The sequence below is a fragment of the Oncorhynchus clarkii genome, chromosome 1 (assembly GCF_045791955.1).
Source record: "Oncorhynchus clarkii lewisi isolate Uvic-CL-2024 chromosome 1, UVic_Ocla_1.0, whole genome shotgun sequence".
NCBI lineage: Eukaryota > Metazoa > Chordata > Actinopteri > Salmoniformes > Salmonidae > Oncorhynchus > Oncorhynchus clarkii.
Genome location: NC_092147.1, coordinates 91,646,923 through 91,669,422, shown reverse-complemented (window position 1 = coordinate 91,669,422; position 22,500 = coordinate 91,646,923). Strand labels below are relative to the sequence as shown.

At 43.6% G+C, this 22,500-nt stretch overlaps 1 protein-coding gene across 1 annotated transcript in view; it reads right to left on the bottom strand.

Annotated features, from left to right (window-relative positions):
- The window catches only part of LOC139413898 (ankyrin-3-like), a 198,555-nt gene that overhangs the window by 56,165 nt on the left and 119,890 nt on the right, over positions 1–22,500 (bottom strand). The window contains exons 26-27 of the mRNA XM_071161745.1: positions 6,649–6,772; positions 87–189 (exon numbers count right to left, since the gene is read on the bottom strand). Of these exons, the coding sequence (XP_071017846.1) occupies positions 87–189; positions 6,649–6,772 (227 nt within the window). The remainder of the gene's footprint in view (positions 1–86; positions 190–6,648; positions 6,773–22,500) is intronic.

Genomic DNA, 22,500 nt, shown 5'->3' with positions numbered 1-22,500 from the left:
GAGAGGGAGGAGAGGAAGAAGATACAGACAGACAGACAGACAGACAGACAGACAGACAGACAGAGACAGAGACAGACAGGTTGTACCATATCCTTGGTAGGAGCCAGTATCTCTTCGATCATCATGCTGTCTCTGGTGTAAGAGGTCCTGTTCAGGGTGTTGGACCTATCCGAACTGAAGGACCGCAGACTGTTGTTTACAGCAGTACCAAGTTACCACAGCAACAACAGGCAGGGGGTGGCGGGGCAGGCAGGCAGGGGGGTGATGAGAGGGTGTGGTGAACAGAAAGACAACTCATTACAACATGCAACTAACCTCTATACAATATAAATATAACCCACAGCACAGAATGAACCACTGACTGGACATCAGAGGTATGGGGATTATAGATGTATGGGATTATAGATGTATGGTAGAGGTATGGGGATTATAGATGTATGGTAGAGGTATGGGGATTATAGATGTATGGGATTATAGATGTATGGTAGAGGTATGGGATTATAGATGTATGGTAGAGGTATGGGGATTATAGATGTATGGTAGAGGTATGGGGATTATAGATGTATGGTAGAGGTATGGGGATTATAGATGTATGGTAGAGGTATGGGGATTATAGATGTATGGTAGAGGTATGGGGATTATAGATGTATGGTAGATGTATGGGGTTATAGATGTATGGTAGAGGTATGGGGATTATAGATGTATGGTAGAGGTATGGGGATTATAGATGTATGGTAGAGGTATGGGGATTATAGATGTATGGTAGAGGTATGGGGATTATAGATGTATGGTAGAGGTTTGGGGATTATAGATGTATGGTAGATGTATGGGGTTATAGATGTATGGTAGAGGTATGGGGATTATAGATGTATGGTAGAGGTATGGGATTATAGATGTATGGTAGATGTATGGGATTATAGATGTATGGTAGATGTATGGGGTTATAGATGTATGGTAGAGGTATGGGGATTATAGATGTATGGTAGAGGTATGGGGATTATAGATGTATGGTAGAGGTATGGGGATTATAGATGTATGGTAGAGGTATGGGGATTATAGATGTATGGTAGAGGTATGGGGATTATAGATGTATGGTAGATGTATGGGGTTATAGATGTATGGTAGAGGTATGGGATTATAGATGTATGGTAGAGGTATGGGATTATAGATGTATGGTAGAGGTATGGGGATTATAGATGTATGGTAGAGGTATGGGGATTATAGATGTATGGTAGAGGTATGGGGATTATAGATGTATGGTAGAGGTATGGGGATTATAGATGTATGGTAGAGGTATGGAGATTTTAGATTTATGGTATGTGATGGTGTGTAAAATGACATACAGCAGGTCTATGGTCTAGATGAAGAAAAGGTTTGAATGAAGTAGCAAACTCAGGTAAAACACAATGATGATGTATGAGCTATGTCTGATAACTAGCGCTAGATAAAGGGACTGGGACCAACGCCTGTTTTACATGGACAGCGCTAACGTGGAATTTAAGGGTTTTGGGCACTGGCCAGCTGGGCTAGTAGACGGCTAGTACTAACCCGGGTACAAAATCTGGGCTATGGGATATTTGAAAATACAAAAATGTCACTAGCGTTCTAGCTTAATGGCCATCTCTACTGCCATCCCTGTGCAAACAGCAAGTTACAAGCGACCAAATCAGATGTGTGTGTTCAGACAGCAGTCATTTGCTGACATGGCTAGATTACACTAGTTGTCATAGTAATGACGGGCATGTGCACAGTGGTGCATGCTGATTGGTGGTGTTGCTCCTGCTTCCTATCACTCAGAAGTTATGTAACAAGCTAAAATGACAACAATACCTGCCATGGACATTTCCCAGTTGCTTTCAATGCTCATAATAACAGGAAAACACTTTTAAAGCCTCAAGGATAAATAATCCAATTTTCAAAACGAGTCCTTTTTGTCTTGCCACAGCAGTCAACTAGCTAGCGAGGTAGCTGTTTTGCTAGCCACAGCAGTCAACTAGCTAGCTAGGTAGCTGTTTAGCTAGCCACAGCAGTCAACTAGCTAGCTAGGTAGCTGTTTAGCTAGCCACAGCTATCAACTGGCTAGCGAGGTAGCTGTTTTGCTAGCCACAGCAGTCAACTAGCTAGCTAGGTAGCTATTTCGCTAGCCACAGCTATCAACTAGCTAGCTTGGTAGCTGTTTAGCTAGCCACAGCAGTCAACTAGCTAGCTAGGTAGCTGTTTAGCTAGCCACAGCTATCAACTAGCTAGCTAGGTAGCTGTTTAGCTAGCCACAGCTATCAACTAGCTAGCTAGGTAGCTGTTTAGCTAGCCACAGCAGTCAGCTAGGTAGCTGTTTAGCTAGCCACAGCTATCAACTAGCTAGCTAGGTAGCTGTTTAGCTAGCCACAGCAGTCAACTGGCTAGCTAAACAGCTACCTAGCTAGCTAGTTGACTGCTGTGGCTAGCTAAACAGCTACCTAGCTAGCTAGCTAGTTGTTGATAAACACCTATCAACTAGCTAGCTGTTTAGCTTTCTAGCACATTCACTCATTTGTTTATCAACAATTAACAAGCTAGTTAGCTACCACGTCTTCTTGTAAAACTGTCAACAGAGCAGCTAGCAAGCAACAAGTTACTGTGCAGTCAGAAAATATTCACACCCCTTGACATTTTCCACATTTTGTTGTGTTACAAAGAGGGATTAATGTGGATTTAAGTGTCATTTTGTCAACACTTTACACAAAATACTTGAATGTTAAAGTGTAAGAAAAATGTAAATTGAATTTATGAAAAATAAAACACTACTACATACACAGGGCATTCGGAAAGTATTCAGACCACTTGACTTTCTCCACATTTTAATACATTACAGCCTTATTCTAAAATGGATGACATTGTTTTTTCCACTCATCAATCTACACACAATACCCCATAATGACAAAGCAAAAACAGGCTTTCAGAAATGTTAGCAAATTCATGAAAAATACAAAACTGAAATATCATATTTACATAAGTATTCAGACCCTTTACTCAGTACTTTGTTGAAGCACCTTTGGCAGCGATTACTCCCTGAAGTCTTCGTGGGTATGATGCTGAAATCTTGGCACACCTGTATTTGGGGAGTTTCTCCCATTCTTCTCTGCAGATCCTCTTAAGCTCTGTCAGGTTGGATGGGGAATGTCACTGCACAACTATTTTGAGGTCTCTCCAGAGATGTTCGATCAGGTTCAAGTCCGAACTCTGGCTTAGCCACTCAAGGACATTCAGAGACTTGTCCCGAAGTCACTCCTGCATTGTCTTGGAACCTTCACCCCAGTCTGAGGTCCTGAGCGCTCTGGAGCAGGTTTTCATCAAGGATCTCTCTGTACTTTGCTCTGTTCATCTTTCCCTCGATACTGACTAGTCTCTCAGTTCCTGCCGCTGAAAAACATCCCCAAAGTATGATGCTGCCAACACCATGCTTCACCGTAGGGATGTTGTCATGTTTCCTCCAGACATGATGCTGCCAACACCATGCTTCATCGTAGGGATGTTGTCATGTTTCCTCCAGACATGATGCTGCCAACACCATGCTTCACCGTAGGGATGTTGTCATGTTTCCTCCAGACATGATGCTGCCAACACCATGCTTCACCGTAGGGATGTTGCCATGTTTCCTCAAGACGTGATGCTTGGCATTCAGGCCAAAGAGTTCAATATTGGTTTCATCAGACCACAGAATCTTGTTTCTCATGGTCTGTGAGTCCCTAAAAACCTAAAACTGTTATGTGGCTTCCGTCTGGCCACTCCACAATAAAGGTCTGATTGGTGGAGTGCTGCAGAGATGGTTTTCCTTCTGGAATGTTCTCCCATCTCGACAAAGGAACTCTGGAGCTCTGTCAGAGTGGCAATCAGGTTCTTGGTCACCTCCCTGACCAAGGTCCTTTTTCCCCGATTGCTCAGTTTGGCCGGGTGGCAAGCTCTAGGAAGAGTCTTGGCGGTTCCAAACTTCTTCCATTTAAGAATGATGGAGGCCACTGTGTTCTGGGGGACCTTCAATGCGGCAGACATTTGTTGGTACCCTTCCCCAGATCTGTGCCTCGACACAATCCTGTCTCGGAGCTCTACGGACAATTCTTTCGACCTCATGGCTTTGTTCTGACATGCACTGTCAACAGTGGGACCTTATATAGACAGGTGTGTGCCTGTCCAAATCATGTCCAATTAATTTAATTTTCAACAGGAGGACTCCAATCAAGGTGTAGAAACATCTCAAGGATGATCAATGGAAACAGGATGCACCTGAGCTCAATTTTGAGTCTCATAGCAAAGGGTCTGAATACTTATGTAAATACGTTTTTATTTTTATTTTATATATATTTGCAAAGATTTTTTAAGACTTCTTTTCACCTTGTCATTATGGGGTATTGTGTGTAGATTGATGAATAAGAAAATGTATTTAATATATTTTAGAAAAAATGCTGTAACGTAACAAAAAGTGGAAAAAGTCCAAATCAAATACTGTTGTCGTTCCCTTCTCACGACTGTCTTGGTGTGTTTGGACCATGATAGTTCGTTGGTGATGAGGACACCAAGGAACTTGAAACTCTCGACCCGCTCCACTTCAGCCCCGTTGATGTTAATGGGGGCCTTTTCGGCCCTCCTTTTCCTATAGTCCTATAATCAGCTCATTTGTCCTGCTCACATTGAGGGAGAGGCTGTTGTCTTGGCACCAAAAAAAACTTATTTAATATTAGACATCGCGCACCAGCTGTTATTGACAAATAGACACACACCTCCACCCCTCGTCTTACCAGGCGTAGCTGCTATGTCCTGCTGATGCATAGATAACCCGGCCAGCTCTATATTCTCTGTGTCGGCGTTTAGCCACGACTCGGTGAAACATTAGATATTATAGTTTTTAATGTCCCGTTGGTACGATATCTCGATCGTAGATCATCCAGTTTATTCTCCAGTTATTGCACGTTGGCCAATAGAACGGATGGTAGAGGCGGTTTATCCACTCACCGACGACACAAAAACTTTATGTAAATTCAGGCTGTAACAAAACAACACGTGGAAACAGTCAAAGGGTGTGAATACTGTCTAAAGACACTGTGCCGTGGTCTCTACTTTGGTAGAGATGGTCACATTAACACAAATCCCTTCAAGTTAGATAAAGAATCAGTCCAAACCAAAGGGATGCAGCATCTCAACTGAACAGACTGAACCAAGCAGAGGCAGCATGACTGCAGAAAGACTACATCCACCAGACACAATACTGATAGACTGAACCAAGCAGAGGCAGCATGACTGCAGAAAGACTACATCCAACAGACACAATACTGATACATCACAACTCATTGGAAGTCAAATGAAAGGACATAGTTAAAAGCATCATGAGCAAACTGTCCATTCAGTAAGATGGAGTACAACAAATCAATGAGACATCACAACACAGTGATTGATGTAGTTGTGATGGTTGGCTGGGGATCTAGGAAGTAAAGTTTGACATCTGGAAAAATGTCATCCCATCTTACCTGCAGACCTTAGGGCTATGGGACGAGGTACGAGTTTGAAATGGGGGAAAAGTACAAAACAGAAGATATTGAAAGCAACAAATGTGAGAGGACAAAGCAGAAATGCATTGTGGTTGTAATGGACCTGGGCTGATGCTCTGAGTTGTGTTAAACACTGATGTTAAACACTGATGCTCTCTGAAACTGGGGTTACTGAACCTTCCTTTCAACTGGAAGTGATAACTGGGGTTATTGAACCTTCCTTTCAACTGGAAGTGATAACTGGGGTTATTGAACCTTCCTTTCAACTGGAAGTGATAACTGGGGTTACTGAACCTTCCTTTCAACTGGAAGTGATAACTGGGGTTATTGAACCTTCCTTTCAACTGGAAGTGATAACTGGGGTTACTGAACCTTGCTTTCAACTGGAAGTGATAACTGGGGTTATTAAACCTTCCTTTCAACTAGAAGTGATAACTGGGGTTACTGAACCTTCCTTTCTGGGGTTACTGAACCTTCCTTTCTGGGGTTACTGAACCTTCCTTTCAACTGGAAGTGATAACTGGGGTTACTGAACCTTCCTTTCTGGTGTTACTGAACCTTCCTTTCTGGGGTTACTGAACCTTCCTGTTACTGGAAGTGATTACTGGGGTTACTAAACCTTCCTTTCAACTGGAAGTGATAACTGGGGTTACTGAACCTTCCTTTCTGGGGTTACTGAACCTTCCTTTCAACTGGAAGTGATAACTGGGGTTACTGAACCTTCCTTTCTGGGGTTACTGAACCTTCCTTTCTGGGGTTACTGAATCTTCCTTTCTGGGGTTACTGAACCTTCCTTTCTGGGGTTACTGAACCTTCCTTTCTGGGGTTACTGAACCTTCCTGTTACTGAACCAGAGGCAGAACAGAAGTAATTCTAGGTCATATTTCCTACATGAACGTTATTAGATAAGTGATTGCTGCCCTGCTCATACTAAGAAATCAGTGTTGATTGTGATAGGGTTAGGGTTGTCTGGAAAACGATGTACATTGTCCTATCCTGTATCACATGATCAACTGGATGTACCTTAGGAACATATCTACAGATATGGATGGTCCATATCAAACCCATTATACATTATTATACACAGTACCACAGCATGTCAGAGCGTAGTGGGTAGTGGGTGTGGTACCTGGCGCTGCGTGCTCCAATGCTAAAGCCCATGTAACCCTCCTGGGGCAGAGAGTCGTCTCCCAGCTCTCTCAGGTCCTGGGGTCCCAGGTACTTATCTGTGTCGCCTGTCATCGCATCCTCACCTGACATAACAGCAACCAGTTAGTTAGACAGTCCACAGCTCACAGTCCCCTCACTCCAGTTAGTTAGACAGTCCACAGCTCACAGTCCCCTCACTCCAGTTAGTTAGACAGTCCACAGCTCACAGTCCCCTCACTTCAGTTAGTTAGACAGTCCACAGCTCACAGTCCCCTCACTCCAGTTAGTTAGACAGTCCACAGCTCACAGTCCCCTCACTCCAGTTAGTTAGACAGTCCACAGCTCACAGTCCCCTCACTCCAGTTAGTTAGACAGTCCTCTAGCCCAGTCCTCTCTCTCCAGTTAGTTAGACAGTCCTCTAGTCCAGTCCTCTCTCTCCAGTTAGTTAGACAGTCCTCTAGCCCAGTCCTCTCTCTCCAGTTAGTTAGACAGTCCTCTAGTCCAGTCCCCTCTCTCCAGTTAGTTAGACAGTCCTCTAGTCCAGTCCTCTCTCTCCAGTTAGTTAGACAGTCCTCTAGTCCAGTCCTCTCTCTCCAGTTAGTTAGACAGTCCTCTAGTCCAGTCCTCTCTCTCCAGTTAGTTAGACAGTCCTCTAGTCCAGTCCTCTCTCTCCAGTTAGTTAGACAGTCTACAAGTCACAGTCCTCTCTCTCCAGTTAGTTAGACAGCCCCCTCCCCCTACAGTCCTCTAGTCCAGTCCTCTCTCTCCAGTTAGTTAGACAGTCTACAAGTCACAGTCCTCCTCTCCAGTTAGTTAGACAGCCCCCTCCCCCTACAGTCCTCTAGTCCAGTCCTCTCTCTCCAGTTAGTTAGGCAGTCTACAAGTCACAGTCCTCCTCTCCAGTTAGTTAGACAGCCCCCTCCCCCTACAGTCCTCTAGTCCAGTCCTCTCTCTCCAGTTAGTTAGACAGCCCCCTCCCCCTACATTCCTCTAGTCCAGTCCTCTCTCTCTGCTGTCCTAACTGGAACAGCCATGCTCTAACCCCTGAAAGCAGGTCCTGTAGGAGTGTCTACAGAGCAGACAGGCTTAGCAGATCAACAGAAGCCTGAAGGCCTGTTCCACTGTCCTATCCCCTGCTCTGCTCTGCCAAGGGACACACAGCTGACAGGACACATCCGCCACGTGGCTACTCAGTTACTCACACTACACTTGTTTAGTCACTGACTACAAAGCAATGGTTTAAGCAATGAAAACAACGTGTTCAACTTTTAAAAAACAACAACACCCATTCTAAAGTTAGAAACCAATATTGCAGCTATGATGGGTAGGTTTGTAGAGTTAGCCGTCCAGGGGAGTCACGATGCAGAGTGTTAATGGATGTTAGAGAGAGATGACGCAGAAGAAAGGAGGCGTTACAACGTAGAAACTAGAGCAAGTTCACATCAACCAGCCAGCTACCATCCAGCGAGGGGAGAACAGCATTCCACCGGAGATAAAGCAGAGTTCATCGCCCCCCTGCTGATCTACAGCAACCCTTCCCCCATTCCTCCAACCTCACCCCTCCTCCCCTGTTCCGCCAACCTCCCCATGCATCTCTCCCTCTCCTCTCCCTCTCCTCCCCTCCCCCTCTCCTCCCCCTCCTCTCCCTCCTCCCTCAACCTCTCCTCCCCCTCCTCTCCCTCTCCTCTCCCCCTCCTCTCCCTCTCCTTCCCCTCCTCTCCCTCTCCTCCCCCTCTCCTCTCCCTCTCCCTCTCCTTCCCTGCCCTCTCTAACTGCAGAAACACACAACAAAATTTGACAGACCTCATCTGGTGACATTCCTCACAAGAATGTCCATTCAAGTATTACCCCCCCCTCCCCTCTCTCCCTCTCTCCCCCTCCCCTCTCTCTCCCTCTCTCCTGCCACCCCTCCTCTCTCCCTCCCTCCACTCTCTGTCCTAATCACACCAGAACACCTACTCCACCCTCTCTGTCCTAATCACACCAGAACAACTACTCAGACCAGGACAGGACTAGATCAGACCAGGACAGGACTGAGGGTCCAGGACAGGACTAGATCAGACCAGGAAAGGACTAGATCAGACCAGGACAGGACTGAGGGTCCAGGACAGGACTAGATCAGACCAGGACAGGACTAGATCAGACCAGGACAGGACTACATCAGACCAGGACAGGACTAGATCAGACCAGGACAGGACCAGATCAGACCAGGACATGACCAGATCAGGATAGGACTAGATCAGACCGGGACAGGACTGACGGTCCAGGACAGGACTAGATCAGACCAGGAAAGGACTGGATCAGACCAGGACAGGAGTAGATCAGACCAGGACCAGATCAAACCAGGCCAAGACTAGATCAGACCAGGACAGGACCAGATCAGACCAGGACAGGACAAGATCAGACAAGGACAGGACCAGATCAGGACAGGACTAGATCAGACCGGGACAGGACTGACGGTCCAGGACAGGACTAGATCAGACCAGGAAAGGACTGGATCAGACCAGGACAGGACTAGATCAGACCAGCACAGGACTGAGGGTGCAGGACAGGACTAGATCAGACCAGGACAGGACTGAGGGTCCAGGACCAGGACAAGACCCACCGCCAGGAAATCTAGCCATGTCTGTCCCCAGACCTGAGGGGGTACCTATGTAACGTGGTCAGTAGTCTACAGTAACGTGGTCAATAGAATACAGTAACTTATGTAACGTGGTCAGAAGACTACAGTAACCTATGTAACGTGGTCAGTAGACTACAGTAACCTATGTAACGTGGTCAGTAGACTACAGTAACCTATGTAATGTGGTCAGTAGACTACAGTAACATGGTCAGTAGACTACAGTAACCTATGTAACGTGGTCAGTAGACTAGAGTAACGTGGTCAGTAGTCTACAGTAACGTGGTAGGCAGACTACAGTAACGTGGTCAGTAGACTACAGTAACCTATGTAACGTGGTCAGTAGACTACAGTAACCTATGTAATGTGGTCAGTAGACTAGAGTAACATGGTCAGTAGACTACAGTAACCTATGTAATGTGGTCAGTAGACTACAGTAACCTATGTAATGTGGTCAGTAGACTACAGTAACCTATGTAATGTGGTCAGTAGACTACAGTAACCTATGTAATGTGGTCAGTAGACTACAGTAACGTGGTCAGTAGACTACAGTAACCTATGTAACGTGGTCAGTAGATTACAGTCAGTAGACTACAGTAACCTATGTAACGTGGTCAGTAGACTACAGTAACGTGGTCAGTAGACTACAGTAACCTATGTAACATGGTCAGTAGACTACAGTAACATATGTAACGTGGTCAGTAGAGTAGTCAGTAGACTACAGTAACCTATGTAACGTGGTCAGTAGACTACAGTAACCTATGTAACGTGGTCAGTAGACTACAGTAACCTATGTAACGTGGTCAGTAGATTACAGTCAGTAGACTACAGTAACCTATGTAACGTGGTCAGTAGACTACAGTAACCTATGTAACGTGGTCAGTAGATTACAGTCAGTAGACTACAGTAACCTATGTAACGTGGTCAGTAGTCTACAGTAACGTGGTCAGTATTCTACAGTAACGTGGTCAGTAGACTACAGTAACGTGGTCAGTAGACTACAGTAACCTATGTAACGTGGTCAGTAGACTAGAGTAACATGGTCAGTAGACTACAATAACCTATGTAACGTGGTCAGTAGACTACAGTAAACTATATAACGTGGTCAGTAGTCTACAGTAACCTATGTAACGTGGTCAGTAGATTACAGTCAGTAGACTACAGTAACGTGGTCAGTAGACTACAGTAACCTATGTAACGTGGTCAGTAGACTACAGTAACCTATGTAACGTGGTCAGTAGATTACAGTCAGTAGACTACAGTAACCTATGTAACGTGGTCAGTAGCCTACAGTAACGTGGTCAGTAGACTACAGTAACCTATGTAACGTGGTCAGTAGAATACAGTAACCTATGTAATGTGGTCAGTAGACTAGAGTAACGTGGTCAGTAAACTACAGTAACCTATGTAATGTGGTCAGTAGACTACAGTAACCTATGTAACATGGTCAGTAGACTACAGTAACATATGTAACGTGGTCAGTAGATTACAGTCAGTAGACTACAGTAACCTATGTAACGTGGTCAGTAGACTACAGTAACCTATGTAACGTGGTCAATAGACTACAGTAATCTATGTAACGTGGTCAGTAGATTACAGTCAGTAGACTACAGTAACCTATGTAACGTGGTCAGTAGACTACAGTAACCTATGTAACGTGGTCAGTAGATTACAGTCAGTAGACTACAGTAACCTATGTAACGTGGTCAGTAGACTACAGTAACCTATGTAACGTGGTCAGTAGTCTACAGTAACGTGGTCAGTAGACTACAGTAACGTGGTCAGTACTCTACAGTAACGTGGTCAGTAGACTACAGTAACCTATGTAATGTGGTCAGTAGATTACAGTCAGTAGACTACAGTAACATATGTAACGTGGTCAGTAGACTACAGTAACTTATGTAACGTGGTCAGTACATTACAGTCAGTAGACTACAGTAACCTATGTAACGTGGTCAGTGGACTACAGTAACATATGTAACGTGGTCAGTAGATTACAGTCAGTAGACTACAGTAACATATGTAACGTGGTCAGTAGACTACAGTAACTTATGTAACGTGGTCAGTACATTACAGTCAGTAGACTACAGTAACCTATGTAACGTGGTCAGTAGACTACAGTAAACTATATAACGTGGTCAGTAGACTACAGTAACCTATGTAACGTGGCCAGTAGAGTACAGTAACCTATGTCATGTGGTCAGTAGAATACAGTAACCTATGTAATGTGGTCAGTAGACTACAGTAACGTGGTCAGTAGACTACAGTAACCTATGTAACGTGGTCAGTAGACTAGAGTAACGTGGTCAGTAGACTACAGTAACCTATGTAACGTGGTCAGTAGACTAGAGTAACATGGTCAGTAGACTACAATAACCTATGTAACGTGGTCAGTAGACTACAGTAAACTATATAACGTGGTCAGTAGACTACAGTAACCTATGTAACGTGGTCAGTAGTCTACAGTAACCTATGTAACGTGGTCAGTAGACTACAGTAACGTGGTCAGTAGACTACAGTAAACTATATAATGTGGTCAGTAGACTACAGTAAACTATGTAACGTGGTCAGTAGACTACAGTATCGCGGTCAGTAGACTACAGTAACCTATGTAACGTGGTCAGTAGACTACAGTATCGCGGTCAGTAGACTACAGTAACCTATGTAACGTGGTCAGTAGACTACAGTAACCTATGTAATGTGGTCAGTAGACTACAGTAACCTATGTATCGTGGTCAGTAGACTACAGTAACCTATGTAATGTGGTCAGTAGACTACAGTAACCTATGTATCGTGGTAAGTAGACTACAGTAACCTATGTAATGTGGTCAGTAGACTACAGTAAAGTGGTCAGTAGACTACAGTAACCTATGTAACATGGTCAGTAGACTACAGTAACATATGTAACGTGGTAAGTAGATTACAGTCAGTAGACTACAGTAACCACTGTAACGTGGTCAGTAGACTACAGTAACGTGGTCAGTAGACTACAGTAACCTATGTAACATGGTCAGTAGACTACAGTAACATATGTAACGTGGTCAGTAGATTACAGTCAGTAGACTACAGTAACCTATGTAACGTGGTCAGTAGACTACAGTAACCTATGTAACGTGGTCAGTAGATTACAGTCAGTAGACTACAGTAACCTATGTAACGTGGTCAGTAGTCTACAGTAACGTGGTCAGTATTCTACAGTAACGTGGTCAGTAGACTACAGTAACGTGGTCAGTAGACTACAGTAACCTATGTAACGTGGTCAGTAGACTAGAGTAACATGGTCAGTAGACTACAATAACCTATGTAACGTGGTCAGTAGACTACAGTAAACTATATAACGTGGTCAGTAGTCTACAGTAACCTATGTAACGTGGTCAGTAGATTACAGTCAGTAGACTACAGTAACGTGGTCAGTAGACTACAGTAACCTATGTAACGTGGTCAGTAGACTACAGTAACCTATGTAACGTGGTCAGTAGATTACAGTCAGTAGACTACAGTAACCTATGTAACGTGGTCAGTAGCCTACAGTAACGTGGTCAGTAGACTACAGTAACCTATGTAACGTGGTCAGTAGAATACAGTAACCTATGTAATGTGGTCAGTAGACTAGAGTAACGTGGTCAGTAAACTACAGTAACCTATGTAATGTGGTCAGTAGACTACAGTAACCTATGTAACATGGTCAGTAGACTACAGTAACATATGTAACGTGGTCAGTAGATTACAGTCAGTAGACTACAGTAACCTATGTAACGTGGTCAGTAGACTACAGTAACCTATGTAACGTGGTCAATAGACTACAGTAATCTATGTAACGTGGTCAGTAGATTACAGTCAGTAGACTACAGTAACCTATGTAACGTGGTCAGTAGACTACAGTAACCTATGTAACGTGGTCAGTAGATTACAGTCAGTAGACTACAGTAACCTATGTAACGTGGTCAGTAGACTACAGTAACCTATGTAACGTGGTCAGTAGTCTACAGTAACGTGGTCAGTAGACTACAGTAACGTGGTCAGTACTCTACAGTAACGTGGTCAGTAGACTACAGTAACCTATGTAATGTGGTCAGTAGATTACAGTCAGTAGACTACAGTAACATATGTAACGTGGTCAGTAGACTACAGTAACTTATGTAACGTGGTCAGTACATTACAGTCAGTAGACTACAGTAACCTATGTAACGTGGTCAGTGGACTACAGTAACATATGTAACGTGGTCAGTAGATTACAGTCAGTAGACTACAGTAACATATGTAACGTGGTCAGTAGACTACAGTAACTTATGTAACGTGGTCAGTACATTACAGTCAGTAGACTACAGTAACCTATGTAACGTGGTCAGTAGACTACAGTAAACTATATAACGTGGTCAGTAGACTACAGTAACCTATGTAACGTGGCCAGTAGAGTACAGTAACCTATGTCATGTGGTCAGTAGAATACAGTAACCTATGTAATGTGGTCAGTAGACTACAGTAACGTGGTCAGTAGACTACAGTAACCTATGTAACGTGGTCAGTAGACTAGAGTAACGTGGTCAGTAGACTACAGTAACCTATGTAACGTGGTCAGTAGACTAGAGTAACATGGTCAGTAGACTACAATAACCTATGTAACGTGGTCAGTAGACTACAGTAAACTATATAACGTGGTCAGTAGACTACAGTAACCTATGTAACGTGGTCAGTAGTCTACAGTAACCTATGTAACGTGGTCAGTAGACTACAGTAACGTGGTCAGTAGACTACAGTAAACTATATAATGTGGTCAGTAGACTACAGTAAACTATGTAACGTGGTCAGTAGACTACAGTATCGCGGTCAGTAGACTACAGTAACCTATGTAACGTGGTCAGTAGACTACAGTATCGCGGTCAGTAGACTACAGTAACCTATGTAACGTGGTCAGTAGACTACAGTAACCTATGTAATGTGGTCAGTAGACTACAGTAACCTATGTATCGTGGTCAGTAGACTACAGTAACCTATGTAATGTGGTCAGTAGACTACAGTAACCTATGTATCGTGGTAAGTAGACTACAGTAACCTATGTAATGTGGTCAGTAGACTACAGTAAAGTGGTCAGTAGACTACAGTAACCTATGTAACATGGTCAGTAGACTACAGTAACATATGTAACGTGGTAAGTAGATTACAGTCAGTAGACTACAGTAACCACTGTAACGTGGTCAGTAGACTACAGTAATGTGGTCAGTAGACTACAGTAACCTATGTAACATGGTCAGTAGACTACAGTAACATATGTAACGTGGTCAGTAGATTACAGTCAGTAGACTACAGTAGCCTATGTAACGTGGTCAGTAGACTACAGTAACCTATGTAACGTGGTCAGTAGATTACAGTCAGTAGACTACAGTAACATATGTAACGTGGTCAGTAGACTACAGTAACCTAAGTAACGTGGTTAGTACATCACAGTAACCTATGTATCGTGGTCAGTAGACTACAGTAACCTATGTAATGTGGTCAGTAGACTACAGTAACCTATGTATCGTGGAAAGTAGACTACAGTAACCTATGTAATGTGGTCAGTAGACTACAGTAACCTATGTAATGTGGTCAGTAGACTACAGTAACGTGGTCAGTAGACTACAGTAACCTATGTAACGTGGTCAGTAGACTACAGTAACATGGTCAGTAGACTACAGTAACATATGTAACGTGGTCAGTAGAGTACAGTCAGTAGACTACAGTAACCTATGTAACGTGGTCAGTAGACTACAGTAACCTATGTAACGTGGTCAGTAGACTACAGTAACCTATGTAACGTGGTCAGTAGATTACAGTCAGTAGACTACAGAAACCTATGTAACGTGGTCAGTAGACTACAGTAACCTATGTAACGTGGTCAATAGACTACAGTAACCTATGTAACGTGGTCAGTAGTCTACAGTAACGTGGTCAGTAGACTACAGTAACATGGTCAGTATTCTACAGTAACGTGGTCAGTAGACTACAGTAACCTATGTAACGTGGTCAGTAGATTACAGTCAGTAGACTACAGTAACATATGTAACGTGGTCAGTAGACTACAGTAACCTATGTAACGTGGTCAGTACATTACAGTCAGTAGACTACAGTAACCTATGTAACGTGGTCAGTGGACTACAGTAACATATGTAACGTGGTCAGTAGATTACAGTCAGTAGACTACAGTAACCTATGTAACGTGGTCAGTAGACTACAGTAACCTATGTAATGTGGTCAGTAGACTACAGTAACCTATGTCATGTGGTCAGTAGACTACAGTAACCTATGTAACGTGATCAGTAGACTACAGTAACCTATGTAACGTGGTCAGTAGATTACACTCAGTAGACTACAGTAACCTATGTAACGTGGTCAGTAGACTACAGTAACCTATGTAATGTGGTCAGTAGTCTACAGTAACGTGGTCAGTAGACTACAGTAACCTATGTAACGTGGTCAGTAGATTACAGTCAGTAGACTACAGTAACATATGTAACGTGGTCAGTAGACTACAGTAACCTAAGTAACGTGGTTAGTACATTACAGTAACCTATGTATCATGGTCAGTAGACTACAGTAACCTATGTAATGTGGTCAGTAGACTACAGTAACCTATGTATCGTGGTAAGTAGACTACAGTAACCTATGTAATGTGGTCAGTAGACTACAGTAACCTATGTAATGTGGTCAGTAGACTAGAGTAACATGGTCAGTAGACTACAATAACCTATGTAACGTGGTCAGTAGACTACAGTAAACTATATAACGTGGTCAGTAGTCTACAGTAACCTATGTAACGTGGTCAGTAGATTACAGTCAGTAGACTACAGTAACGTGGTCAGTAGACTACAGTAACCTATGTAACGTGGTCAGTAGACTACAGTAACCTATGTAACGTGGTCAGTAGATTACAGTCAGTAGACTACAGTAACCTATGTAACGTGGTCAGTAGCCTACAGTAACGTGGTCAGTAGACTACAGTAACCTATGTAACGTGGTCAGTAGAATACAGTAACCTATGTAATGTGGTCAGTAGACTAGAGTAACGTGGTCAGTAAACTACAGTAACCTATGTAATGTGGTCAGTAGACTACAGTAACCTATGTAACATGGTCAGTAGACTACAGTAACATATGTAACGTGGTCAGTAGATTACAGTCAGTAGACTACAGTAACCTATGTAACGTGGTCAGTAGACTACAGTAACCTATGTAACGTGGTCAATAGACTACAGTAATCTATGTAACGTGGTCAGTAGATTACAGTCAGTAGACTACAGTAACCTATGTAACGTGGTCAGTAGACTACAGTAACCTATGTAACGTGGTCAGTAGATTACAGTCAGTAGACTACAGTAACCTATGTAACGTGGTCAGTAGACTACAGTAACCTATGTAACGTGGTCAGTAGTCTACAGTAACGTGGTCAGTAGACTACAGTAACGTGGTCAGTACTCTACAGTAACGTGGTCAGTAGACTACAGTAACCTATGTAATGTGGTCAGTAGATTACAGTCAGTAGACTACAGTAACATATGTAACGTGGTCAGTAGACTACAGTAACTTATGTAACGTGGTCAGTACATTACAGTCAGTAGACTACAGTAACCTATGTAACGTGGTCAGTGGACTACAGTAACATATGTAACGTGGTCAGTAGATTACAGTCAGTAGACTACAGTAACATATGTAACGTGGTCAGTAGACTACAGTAACTTATGTAACGTGGTCAGTACATTACAGTCAGTAGACTACAGTAACCTATGTAACGTGGTCAGTAGACTACAGTAAACTATATAACGTGGTCAGTAGACTACAGTAACCTATGTAACGTGGCCAGTAGAGTACAGTAACCTATGTCATGTGGTCAGTAGAATACAGTAACCTATGTAATGTGGTCAGTAGACTACAGTAACGTGGTCAGTAGACTACAGTAACCTATGTAACGTGGTCAGTAGACTAGAGTAACGTGGTCAGTAGACTACAGTAACCTATGTAACGTGGTCAGTAGACTAGAGTAACATGGTCAGTAGACTACAATAACCTATGTAACGTGGTCAGTAGACTACAGTAAACTATATAACGTGGTCAGTAGACTACAGTAACCTATGTAACGTGGTCAGTAGTCTACAGTAACCTATGTAACGTGGTCAGTAGACTACAGTAACGTGGTCAGTAGACTACAGTAAACTATATAATGTGGTCAGTAGACTACAGTAAACTATGTAACGTGGTCAGTAGACTACAGTATCGCGGTCAGTAGACTACAGTAACCTATGTAACGTGGTCAGTAGACTACAGTATCGCGGTCAGTAGACTACAGTAACCTATGTAACGTGGTCAGTAGACTACAGTAACCTATGTAATGTGGTCAGTAGACTACAGTAACCTATGTATCGTGGTCAGTAGACTACAGTAACCTATGTAATGTGGTCAGTAGACTACAGTAACCTATGTATCGTGGTAAGTAGACTACAGTAACCTATGTAATGTGGTCAGTAGACTACAGTAAAGTGGTCAGTAGACTACAGTAACCTATGTAACATGGTCAGTAGACTACAGTAACATATGTAACGTGGTAAGTAGATTACAGTCAGTAGACTACAGTAACCACTGTAACGTGGTCAGTAGACTACAGTAATGTGGTCAGTAGACTACAGTAACCTATGTAACATGGTCAGTAGACTACAGTAACATATGTAACGTGGTCAGTAGATTACAGTCAGTAGACTACAGTAGCCTATGTAACGTGGTCAGTAGACTACAGTAACCTATGTAACGTGGTCAGTAGATTACAGTCAGTAGACTACAGTAACATATGTAACGTGGTCAGTAGACTACAGTAACCTAAGTAACGTGGTTAGTACATCACAGTAACCTATGTATCGTGGTCAGTAGACTACAGTAACCTATGTAATGTGGTCAGTAGACTACAGTAACCTATGTATCGTGGAAAGTAGACTACAGTAACCTATGTAATGTGGTCAGTAGACTACAGTAACCTATGTAATGTGGTCAGTAGACTACAGTAACGTGGTCAGTAGACTACAGTAACCTATGTAACGTGGTCAGTAGACTACAGTAACATGGTCAGTAGACTACAGTAACATATGTAACGTGGTCAGTAGAGTACAGTCAGTAGACTACAGTAACCTATGTAACGTGGTCAGTAGACTACAGTAACCTATGTAACGTGGTCAGTAGACTACAGTAACCTATGTAACGTGGTCAGTAGATTACAGTCAGTAGACTACAGAAACCTATGTAACGTGGTCAGTAGACTACAGTAACCTATGTAACGTGGTCAATAGACTACAGTAACCTATGTAACGTGGTCAGTAGTCTACAGTAACGTGGTCAGTAGACTACAGTAACATGGTCAGTATTCTACAGTAACGTGGTCAGTAGACTACAGTAACCTATGTAACGTGGTCAGTAGATTACAGTCAGTAGACTACAGTAACATATGTAACGTGGTCAGTAGACTACAGTAACCTATGTAACGTGGTCAGTACATTACAGTCAGTAGACTACAGTAACCTATGTAACGTGGTCAGTGGACTACAGTAACATATGTAACGTGGTCAGTAGATTACAGTCAGTAGACTACAGTAACCTATGTAACGTGGTCAGTAGACTACAGTAACCTATGTAATGTGGTCAGTAGACTACAGTAACCTATGTCATGTGGTCAGTAGACTACAGTAACCTATGTAACGTGATCAGTAGACTACAGTAACCTATGTAACGTGGTCAGTAGATTACACTCAGTAGACTACAGTAACCTATGTAACGTGGTCAGTAGACTACAGTAACCTATGTAATGTGGTCAGTAGTCTACAGTAACGTGGTCAGTAGACTACAGTAACCTATGTAACGTGGTCAGTAGATTACAGTCAGTAGACTACAGTAACATATGTAACGTGGTCAGTAGACTACAGTAACCTAAGTAACGTGGTTAGTACATTACAGTAACCTATGTATCATGGTCAGTAGACTACAGTAACCTATGTAATGTGGTCAGTAGACTACAGTAACCTATGTATCGTGGTAAGTAGACTACAGTAACCTATGTAATGTGGTCAGTAGACTACAGTAACCTATGTAATGTGGTCAGTAGACTACAGTAACGTGGTCAGTAGACTACAGTAACCTATGTAACGTGGTCAGTAGACTACAGTAACATATGTTACGTGGTCAGTAGATTACAGTCAGTAGACTACAGTAACCACTGTAACGTGGTCAGTAGACTACAGTAACATGGTCAGTAGACTACAGTAACATATGTAACGTGGTCAGTAGAGTACAGTCAGTAGACTACAGTAACCTATGTAACGTGGTCAGTAGACTACAGTAACCTATGTAACGTGGTCAGTAGACTACAGTAACCTATGTAACGTGGTCAGTAGATTACAGTCAGTAGACTACAGAAACCTATGTAACGTGGTCAGTAGACTACAGTAACCTATGTAACGTGGTCAATAGACTACAGTAACCTATGTAACGTGGTCAGTAGTCTACAGTAACGTGGTCAGTAGACTACAGTAACATGGTCAGTATTCTACAGTAACGTGGTCAGTAGACTACAGTAATGTGGTCAGTAGATTACAGTAAGTTGGTCAGCAGACTACAGTAATGTGGTCAGTAGTCTACAGTAACCTGCTTCAAAGAGGAAGGGTAGGTAGTCCAGACACACTGGTAAAGATTTCCGGCCGGCAGGAACACCGACAGTGAGGGCTTTTCAAACGCGCTTTGTTGTCAGTAGACTACAGTAACGTGGTTTGTTGTCAGTAGACTACAGTAACGTGGTTTGTTGTCAGTAGACTACAGTAACGTGGTTTGTTGTCAGTAGACTACAGTAACGTGGTTTGTTGTCAGTAGACTACAGTAACGTGGTTTGTTGTCAGTAGACTACAGTAACGTGGTTTGTTGTCAGTAGACTACAATAACGTGGTTAGTTGCCAGTAGACTACAGTAACGTGGTTTGTTGCCAGTAGACTACAGTAACGTGGTTTGTTGTCAGTAGACTACAGTAACGTGGTTTGTTGCCAGTAGACTACAGTAACGTGGTTTGTTGCCAGTAGACTACAGTAACGTGGTTTGTTGTCAGTAGACTACAGTAACGTGGTTTGTTGTCAGTAGACTACAGTAACGTGGTTTGTTGTCAGTAGACTACAGTAACGTGGTTTGTTGTCAGTAGACTACAGTAACGTGGTTTGTTGTCAGTAGACTACAGTAACGTGGTTTGTTGTCAGTAGACTACAGTAACGTGGTTTGTTGTCAGTAGACTACAGTAACGTGGTTTGTTGCCAGTAGACTACAGTAACGTGGTTTGTTGTCAGTAGACTACAGTAACGTGGTTTGTTGTCAGTAGACTACAGTAACGTGGTTTGTTGTCAGTAGACTACAGTAACGTGGTTTGTTGTCAGTAGACTACAGTAACGTGGTTTGTTGTCAGTAGACTACAGTAACGTGGTTTGTTGTCAGTAGACTACAGTAACGTGGTTTGTTGTCAGTAGACTACAGTAATGTGGTTTGTTGCCATTTTTTGTGGTATTGGAACAAAATGTCCAGAATGTAAAACAACTTGATCAACCGGTTCCTTTCAGAATAACGGTTCTGTTCTGGAACAGCTGTATCATTGGAATGTGATACATAACAGGGTGTGCTTGAGGACCATGCGGACAACTTCGAGCGGTAGGGGAGGCTGTTTGGAGTGTTTATCCGACTGGATTATGCCCCCCCCCAACCAAAGTTGCGCTGCTGAGGAACAGTATCGATCACTTTGGTTTTCGGTTCGGGTTCCTCAAAAAATGTAGTTGTTTTCCAGTCTTGGGTTGTGTTCCCTTAAGCGGTTCCAAACCTAGGACAGTGGTATGGTAGTGGGACTGGGACAGTGGTATGGTAGGGAGACTGGGACAGTCAGCTGTAGAGTCAGGACAGTGGTATGGTAGTGGGACTGGGACAGTGGTATGGTAGGGAGACTGGGACAGTCAGCTGTAGAGTCAGGACAGTGGTATGGTAGTGGGACTGGGACAGTGGTATGGTAGGGAGACTGGGACAGTCAGCTGTAGAGTCAGGACAGTGGTATGGTAGTAGGACTGGGACAGTGGTATGGTAGGGAGACTGGGACAGTCAGCTGTAGAGTTAGGACAGTGGTATGGTAGTGGGACTGGGACAGTGGTATGGTAGGGAGACTGGGACAGTCAGCTGTAGAGTCAGGACAGTGGTATGGTAGTGGGACTGGGACAGTGGTATGGTAGGGAGACTGGGACAGTCAGCTGTAGAGTCAGGACAGTGGTATGGTAGTGAGACTGGGAGAGTGGCATGGTAGTGAGACTGGGACAGTCAGCTGGACAGTCAGCTGTAGTCATGACAGTGGCATGGTAGTGAGACTGGGACAGTGGCATGGTAGTGAGACTGGGACAGTCAGCTGTAGAGTCAGGACAGTGGCATGGTAGTGGGACTGGGAGAGTGGCATGGTAGTGAGACTGGGACAGTCAGCTGGACAGTCAGCTGTAGAGTCAGGACAGTGTTATGGTAGTGAGACTGGGACAGTCAGCTGTAGAGTCAGGACAGTGGCATGGTAGTGAGACTGGGACAGTCAGCTGTAGAGTCAGGACAGTGGTATGGTAGTGAGACAGTCACGTGTAGAGTCAGGACAATGGAATGGTAGTGAGACTGGGACAGTCAGCTATAGAGTCAAGACAGTGGTATGGTAGTGAGACAGTCAGGTGTAGAGTCAGGACAGTGGTATGGTAGTGAGACTAGGACAGTCAGCTGTAGAGTCAGGACAATGGAATGGTAGTGAGACTGGGACAGTGGCATGGTAGTGAGACTGGGACAGTCAGCTGAACAGTCAGCTGTAGAGTCAGGACAGTGGTATGGTAGTGAGACTGGGACAGTCAGCTGTAGAGTCAGGGCAGTGTTATGGTAGTGAGACTGGGACAGTTAGCTGTAGAGTCAGGACAGTGGTATGGTAGTGAGACAATCAGGTGTAGAGTCAGGACAATGGAATGGTAGTGAGACTGGGACAGTCAGCTCTAGAGTCAAGACAGTGGTATGGTAGTGAGACAGTCAGGTGTAGATCAAGGACAGTGGTATGGTAGTGAGACTGGGACAGTAAGCTGTAGAGTCAGGACAGTGGTATGGTAGTGAGACTAGGACAGTCAGCTGTAGAGTCAGGACAATGGAATGGTAGTGAGACTGGGACAGT